This window comes from Antrostomus carolinensis, unplaced genomic scaffold (genome assembly GCF_000700745.2).
Source record: "Antrostomus carolinensis isolate BGI_N321 unplaced genomic scaffold, ASM70074v2 scaffold8240, whole genome shotgun sequence".
Lineage (NCBI taxonomy): Eukaryota > Metazoa > Chordata > Aves > Caprimulgiformes > Caprimulgidae > Antrostomus > Antrostomus carolinensis.
In genome coordinates this window covers 4,728-13,057 of record NW_010290480.1, presented here as the reverse complement: position 1 = coordinate 13,057, position 8,330 = coordinate 4,728, and the positions used below count along the sequence as shown (strand labels likewise).

Here is an 8,330-nt window from a genome sequence, read left to right as displayed (position 1 = left end):
CCCCCACCACTCTGTGATTCTGTGACTCCACTAGACACAGACCTCCAGCTAGACTCTGTGGTACCTGCAGGCATGTCCACACGGGCAGGTGGGTGCTCCACCTTGGTGGGAATCCACGGGGGCTCGGGCTGTGTGACCACGTGCCCACAGCAGTGTGGTTGGTAGCTGAAGTACAGTACTGCGGGCACGACCCCGTGGCAGCCCCCAGTTTGGACACAACTTGCTTGTGTCTGTCTGAACCTCCACCTGAGAAAGGGGTACAGGTGAGACCTCACCTGGAATACTGTGTCCAGGTTTGGAGCCCTCAACACAAGAAGGACATGTACCTGTTGGAGCCAGTGCAGAGAAGGCCACCAGGATGATGCGAGGGCTGGAGCAGCTCTGCTGTGAGGACAGGCTGAGAGAGTTGGGGCTGTTCAGCCTGGAGAAGAGAAGGCTCTGGGGAGACCTTCTAGTGGCCTCCCAGTACCTGAAGGGGCCTCTAAGAAAGCTGGGGAAGAACTGTTCACAAGGGCGGGGAGCAATAGGACCAGGGGTGATGGTTCTAAACTGGAAAAGGTTGATTTAGGTTGGATATCAGGAAAAAGTTCTTCAATATGAGGGGGGGGGATCATTGGAACAGGTTGCCCAGAGATGTAGTAGAGGCCCCGTCCCTGCAGATGTCCAAGGCCAGGTTGGATGAGGCTCTGAGCAACCTGCTGTAGTGCAGATGTCCCTGCTCGCTAGCAGGGGTGGGGTTGGACTAGATGACCTTTGAAGGTCCCTTCCCACCCAGACCATTCCATGATTCGATGATCCTGCAGGGTCAGGCTTTCCCCAGTGCTCTCCAGCGGCGCGGTGGGCACAGGAGGCTCCTGGGAACAGCTGCTTGCTTCAGCCACAGCCACATCTCGTTGATCTCAGAACTCCCTTCACAACCATTTCTTGGGCTCCTGATGAACCAGCAGGGCCGTGTCTCTGTGTGGTTCTGCTGTCCCCTGGGAGAGCTCCCTTTCTGCCTCACTCAAGATTAGGGATTTTGGTTTTTCCCCTCCCCTCTTTTTTAAATCCCGAGCGTGTGTTGTCAGCTTGTGCAGGAGGCGTCTCTCCGGGCGCTGCAGCTCGGGTGCCCGGGTAGGCTGATGCCATTTGCCACCATCCCTGCAGCAAATTGTGGCACTTGTGAACCATTTCAAAGGGCAAACGAGAGCGCTGTCCTGGGCTGGCCCTTTCATTTCCCACTAATAATCCCTGATAAGTGCTTACTGAAGATATTACAGCCTCTTCCGGTGCCGAGAGAAACCAAGTGACCTTTCTCCAGCTTCCTTCTTCCTTTTTTGTTCAGCTTCCTATTTGCTTTGTTTCTTCACTCTCTGCCTCCCTCTCAAGTGGCTGCTGCTTTTCAGCAGCACTCAGGTGAGTCTGGAAAGTGGACAGGGGGATCCTTCAGGTTTGATTTTTAAAGTCCTACACTAAGAGTGAGAAAGGCAAGGGAGTTAGAGAAAGGAATCATTCTTGGTTTGGGGAAGAAAAACCAGCTCAAGAAATCATTGTTCTTATTTGCTTGTCAGTGGCATAATGACATTTCTTATTTGAGGTGAGTAAAGTGAATTTTGTGGTCTAATTTCATGTGAAAGCTCTTCAGCACTAGTCCAGGACTCATTGTTGTGACTGCAAATGCTTCAGACAATCTTGAAATATTCTCTTTGAAATTCCTATAAAAATCCTGAGGAGGAACTGTGATCACCAGGTCCTGCTTTGGGTTGGTTTACTCAACAAAGCTGATGTCCAGCATCTGCTGCCTTATGGCTTATGACACAGTATCTGCATGTGTGTGTTAAAAAGAAGTTCTGGTCAACTCGTGTTGGATGGAGAGGCCTTGCAGGCCAGGTACAGCTGGTGGCAGAGATGTGAATTCATAGCCAAGCTGGCCAGAAACCTTCTGTAGCTCCATGGGACAGGTGCTAGCCGCTTTGTGCCTCAGTTTCCCTGTCTGTAGAGTAATACTGATGCTTATTTTTGCCCTCAGGAGCAAAATATAAGAATATTGAGTGCACGGGAGGATTTGCAGAAAAGCAGATTGTTGTTTACCCCGTGCACTCGCCCTGCTCTCACCTCCTGTGGTTTCTGTGGGAACAGCAGGAGGATTTTCCTGTTTGGAGCAAACTCATTGCTCAAGGATATAGCCGAGGTAAATAGTTCAGCGTGATTCAAGGAAGAGAGAGATACAGCTCAGAGTAGGACCAGTCAAGCCACTTTGTGTGGGCCAAGGATGAAATGTCTGGGGCTGTTACACATCAGGATGGGAGGCAGATGGAAGGGATCTGGGAGCACAGCTGCACATCCACACAGGTGGGGATGGAAACAGCCAGGGCTGCTGTGGGGACAACAAGCACGAGGGGAGGCTCGGTCAGCGTGGGGTGGGCTGTCCCCACACCGAGGACTCTGCTCCTCGTTCCTCAGTCTCAGGAGTTTAATACCTTCTTCTCTTTCTTTGCAGGGTCCAAGATTCAACATCTGCTGCTTCTTCCCCCAATGCTGCTTCTGCCCCTGCTGCAACCCCTTCTTCTCCTGCTGCCCCATCTCAGCCTTCCACATCCAACAGCGCCGCTTCCGATGGAGGGAACGGCAGCAGACGGAGCAGTGGGTCGGGGACTGTGGGAGGTCCTGGAGATGGAGGCCCTAACAGTGCTACATCCATCCTGTGTAAGTGGTGGCTGTGGGAAGGTGTGACATGAAAGAAGGATTTCCCAGGGTTAATCCAAGGAGTTGGGGTTCTTGACCCCTGGAGTTGTCTCTGCTTGCTGTAGGTTTTGCATGAGTCACTTCCACCAGCGTACCTCGATTTCCTTACTCAGGATAATCCCCAAACCTTTTGGGAAGCATGTGTAGGGGGTGTCCTCCCTCAGAGCTGGCTGCTGTAGGAATATAGGATACCCCCAGATGAGCGTGGGTGCAGTTCAGCTGATCTGCTTGTCCTCTCTTTGCAGCTGCTGACAGTTACTGACTCACGCCTCTCCCTGTGTTTTGTTCTCTCTCCAGCTGGCTTTGGTGGCATCACTGGGCTGGGCAACCTAGGGATGGGCTCTGCCAACTTCATGGAGCTCCAGCAGCAGATGCAGCGGCAGCTGATGTCCAACCCAGAGATGCTTTCTCAGATCATGGAGAATCCCTTGGTGCAGAACATGATGTCTAACCCTGACCTCATGAGACAGATGATCATGGCCAATCCCCAGATGCAGCAGCTCATGGAGAGAAATCCGGAAATAAGCCACATGCTGAATAACCCGGAGCTCATGAGGCAGGTGAGTCAGCACACCAGGGCCTGTTTGTGGCCCAGCTTCAGTGTTTGTTCTCCAAAGGGAGCGTGTGAATGCCAGATCAGTGATTTTGGAGATCTCTTCCTTCCTGCTGTAAGCTCCCCACAAACAGATGGTGGTCTTGAGTTAAGTGAAGACTGATTACTCCACCCACGTACTTGCAACTCTTGTCTCCCGTTCAGGGCTATTGAATCCATCGTGTGTTGGGCAAAAAAGGATGCTGGGGTCATCCCAGCGTGCTGCGTACGGGGCTGATTCAGGAATGGGAGTGAAAGTAGTCATGGAGAAGTGAAGCTACTGCAGAAGCTTTTTGTTTCTCTCCATTTCTCTTGATAGATTAAGTATAGACTCCAGAGCTGTATGGTCAATATTTTACTACCTGTATCAGCAGAGTTGTAGGCTGGGATCCTAGAGATCTTGATTTTTGGTGCAATCCCAGAACAGGGAGGACCCGTGTCCTAGAGGACTGGCTATCTGGAGAACCGAAGGTTCATTGGAAGGGAAGTGGAAGGGATGAGCAAGAGCCTGAGTGTTAAACAGCCCTTGACAGGACGCTGCTGTTGCCCCAGGAAGTCTTGTCAGGAGATCTTTCTGGGCTGTTGCTGAATGAGCCGTTTCCATCTGCTTCTCAGTGATCTTTCTTTCAACTGTGTCAGCCATAGATGAAATGCCAGAGCTGCAGGACTACATTGTGAATGATCTGTACTTCAGCAGCTCCTCAAATGAGATCTGGATGTTCCTCCTGCAAGGGAGACCCATCAGAGGTCTGGAGAGGGTGAATTTCTTGGTTTTCTTGAAATGGGAAGGATCCAATCTCTTCCACCTTCTCGGTTTTTGAACGCAGTCCATCGACTTTGAGTGGGAACATATGGGTTTTAAATGTTTGGATGTCCTGATACTGCTTAGAAACAAAACAATCTCATTCAGCTGAATTGAGGTTGAGAAGGAAGAGAGCTGAGCAAGGATGGGAGGAGCCAGGATCCCTGGGCTCCTTGCTTGGATAAATGATCTCTCTGCTCTCTGGCTGTGAAACGGGTTTAATTATACTCCTTCTTCTGGGAGCTGAGATTTAACTCTTTCAGTGCTTGGCTGATAGATCAGTAGAAAACCACTGGGCTGCTAACCAATCTCTTGATCCACTCTGGTCTTCCATGGTGCACATGGGCCTGAGCTTTCCATGTTTTCCTCTTTCTCCCAGACAATGGAATTGGCTCGTAACCCTGCCATGATGCAGGAGATGATGCGGAACCAGGACCGTGCTTTGAGTAACCTCGAGAGCATTCCAGGAGGATACAACGCCCTGCGCCGGATGTACACGGACATCCAGGAGCCCATGTTTAGTGCAGCCAGGGAGCAGGTATTGGCCACGTTCCTGTCAGTGGGGTGTGACGTGCTGAGCATGGGGAAGGTCTTTCCCTGACCCCTATGCTAACGGGACTGCCTTCCCAAAGCATGGCTCTTCATCCCCTCCCACTCTAGATGAGGAATGCAGCAGGAGAACGTCATGCAGTGCCCGTCATCTCCTTTGTTCCATGCTTTGGTGTATCTGAGCAGAGACCTGCCTTGCTCCTGTGGTCTCCAGGCAGGCTGGATGCCAGCCATCACTGATGCAAAGGCCCCATAGCTTCGTTAGCGCAGCTCTCTGCTCTCAGCCTGGCTTACTGTATTAGCTCAAGCCTGACGCCTTTGGATTGGAGCTGGCTGAGATCCAGCTGGCTTGGAGCACAGGAGGAGTGAGCGCAGGTCTGTCTGCAAACGGCTGTGCAGACACACTCCAGTCTAACATTACCTACTGGTATGTCCGGGTGCTGATTTTACATGGGTGTTTTGAAGCCTTGCATTTGGGAGCCAGATCTAGGGCTGTGGCCACTTCTTGAGCCTGGTTTTTTTTCTGAGCGAGGTGTGTTGTGGATTATAGATTTCTCAGGAGGCAAATTCTGGACCTGGATGAATAGGATTGGCTGTTCCCTGGCTCGTACAGTGCTGGGGTTAGCCTGACGTTCTCTGCTGGGGCTAACTGATTACAACTAGTGCTTTTTTTCTTTTTCCCTAGTTTGGCAACAATCCTTTCTCTTCCTTGACGGGGAATTCTGATAACTCAAGCTCTCAGCCTTTGCGGACGGAGAACAGAGAGCCGTTACCGAACCCCTGGAGCCCCACGCCCCCTGCATCCCAGAGCCAGGCACCCAGCAGCGAAGGGAGCACTGGCTCGGCGACCACCCAAAGCACACCGACTGTGTCCAACCCCTTTGGGCTGAACGCTGCTAGCATTGGGGCTGGTACGTAAGCAAGAGAGGAATCAGAGGGTGCTACTGACTGAGCAGGTCACCCAGGCTTCCTTGGAGGGTGGTTCCATCTGGTATTTGAGTCCCTAGGCTGCTCTCTAGATCACAGCATCCCAGAATGGCCTGGATTGGAAAAGACCTTTAAACTCATTGAGTCCAACCATGAACCCAACACTGACAAGTCCCCTATGACTAACCCATGTCCCTCAGCACTGTGTCTACATGACTCTTCAGTCCCTCCAGGGATGGGGACTCCACCACTGCCCTGGGCAACCCCTTCCAATGCCTCAGAACCCTTTCAGCAAAGAAATTCTTCCTCACATCCCATCTCAACTGCCCTGGCCACAACTGGAGCCCATTTCCTCTTGTCCTGTCCCTTGGTCCTTGGTTGAACAGACCCACCCCCACCTCTCTGCACCCTCCTTTCAGGGACTTGGACAGAGCCAGAAGGTCTCCCCTCAGCCTCCTTTTCTCCAGGCTCAACACCCCCAGTTCCCTCAGCCACAAGGGAACTCAGCACACTTGTGCTCCAGACCCTTCCCCAGCTCCGTTGCCCTTCTCTGGACATGCTCCAGCACCTCCATGTCCTTCTTGGAGTGAGGGGCCCAAGAGGTTTTCCTTTGTCTTCTCTTCCCTTTCCCCTTGCAGGCATGTTTAACAGTCCAGAGATGCAAGGACTCCTGCAGCAGATTTCTGAAAACCCTCAGCTGATGCAGAACATGATCTCTGCCCCTTACATGCGGAGTATGATGCAAACTCTTGCCCAGAACCCGGACTTTGCAGCACAGGTAAACGTGTTGCTGTTGTCTTCTGTTGTCAGACAGGCTGTGACCGCAATGCTCCACTTCTAGAGTTGGAGTGGTTCCTTCTGCAGAAACCAGAGAGTTGAGTGAATATAGAGAGTTTTACTGTATTTCTCACTCACTTGCAGGCAGTCACAGCACTGAACCCTGTGTCATAGCAGGGCAACTAACAATAAAAAGGTGGCTTTCAAAGGGACATGGGAATGGCCTTTCTCTTTGCCTGTGGCCACGTGGTCCCTGTTCAACACTGCTGCCAGGAATTGAGCTGTCCTGTCTCAGTCCCCATTAGCAGGGGAACATGTTGAAAGCCCAAGGGAGGGAGTCAGGGGCATGACTGACTTGTTCTTTGTGGCTTAGTTATGTAGGATTTAACAGCCAGTGGCAGCAACCCTCTGACCCTACCTACGTGTGCTGTCTCTTGCTAGATCATGGTAAATGTCCCCCTCTTTGCTGGGAATCCACAGCTTCAAGAACAGCTCCGCCTTCAGCTCCCTGTCTTCCTGCAGCAGGTAAAGGCCTCTGTCTGGCCCTGTGCTGCTCTCAGCCCCCGGGCTCCAGAGCTTTTCCATCCTCTGGAGGAAAGGGAGTATCTCGGTGCTTAGTCAAGTGGACAAGGAAGCAGGTGGGCTTGGGTGGTTTGGGCTGTGAAAGAAAAGGGTTTGCACAGGGGAAAGAGGAAGGAAGAGCTTGTTTAGAGAAGGCAATCTAAATTAAGTAATCTAAATTACCTAAAGGTGGACTTCCAGTTAGACTAGTTAAGCTCCATGAAACCCCTGTGTCTCACTGTAACGAGTTTACAAAAATTAAAACAGCTAATTGCACTAGAGCAGCTGGCTCACTTGGGTAAACCTAATAAAATCCCTTTTATTCCAAAGGCACGTGCCCCTGGTTCCAATCTGATTCACCTAGTTCACTTAGGAAATTGGATCTAAACTCCACGAGTATCTCTGTGGATGAGCCCTGCAATCTGGAGGTGTGAGGGAGGAACCAGACTGGCGGGTTCGCTCTGGCTGCAGGGCGAGAGGCGCAGCTCTGTGCTGATTGTTGTTCAGATTTAAAGCCTGTGGGTCTCTGTCTGCCAGAGCTCTCGCTGTTTGGTACCGCTGTGTCTTTTTTGCCTTTGTTCCCAGATGCAGAACCCAGACTCCCTCTCCATTCTCACCAACCCCCGCGCCATGCAGGCGCTCCTCCAGATCCAGCAGGGACTCCAGACGCTGCAAACGGAGGCCCCAGGACTAGTGCCAAGGTAACAAACGCTTTAGAGTGGGTTTCTGCAGGCAGAGCTGACGTGCTCGATACCAGCAGGCAGACTAGCTGTTGATTCATCCAGGAGATCTGCTTCGGGCACTCTGTTGTGGGGACATGTGTGTGTGTGTGTGTGTGTGTGTGTGCCTGCAGGCCTCTGAGCTCCAGCTAATTAGCTCCCGAGTCACTCATTCTCTGTGAGCCTGAAATTCAGCATTCAAACCTGACCGGTCACTCTGGGGCCATGCTTCCTCCCCCACGGGACCTCCAGGTGCCCTCAATAAACACGGCAGCCTGGGGAAGGCAGCACCGGGACTGGCTGTTCCCCCCCCCCCCCCCCCCCGCCCCTTTTTTGTTTGTGGTATTTGGTATTGGCTGAACTTGAGAATTTTATCTCTGGAGAACAATATGAGATGCACAACCACAAGGTTGGGTGGGTAGGTTGGGGCAGACTGGTCTCCTCAGACCTCCTGCTCTCTGGCAGCGTGGGTCACACTTCCCCCCCCCCCCCCCCCCCGCCCCTTTTTTGTTTGTGGTATTTGGTATTGGCTGAACTTGAGAATTTTATCTCTGGAGAACAATATGAGATGCACAACCACAAGGTTGGGTGGGTAGGTTGGGGCAGACTGGTCTCCTCAGACCTCCTGCTCTCTGGCAGCGTGGGTCACACTCAGTTTCAGCAGTTCCTTTCAGGCCTG

General features: G+C 52.1%; 1 protein-coding gene across 1 annotated transcript in view; it reads left to right on the top strand.

Moving 5' to 3' along the window:
* Window positions 1–2,479: 2,479 nt before the first annotated feature.
* Window positions 2,480–8,330, top strand: part of UBQLN4 (ubiquilin 4) — a gene marked incomplete at its 5' end in the record, with an annotated part of 7,351 nt that continues 1,500 nt past the window's right edge. The window contains 7 exons of the mRNA XM_010173314.2: window positions 2,480–2,685; window positions 3,022–3,284; window positions 4,498–4,656; window positions 5,353–5,578; window positions 6,233–6,372; window positions 6,813–6,896; window positions 7,518–7,633. Coding sequence (XP_010171616.2) covers window positions 2,480–2,685; window positions 3,022–3,284; window positions 4,498–4,656; window positions 5,353–5,578; window positions 6,233–6,372; window positions 6,813–6,896; window positions 7,518–7,633 — 1,194 coding nt within the window. The remainder of the gene's footprint in view (window positions 2,686–3,021; window positions 3,285–4,497; window positions 4,657–5,352; window positions 5,579–6,232; window positions 6,373–6,812; window positions 6,897–7,517; window positions 7,634–8,330) is intronic.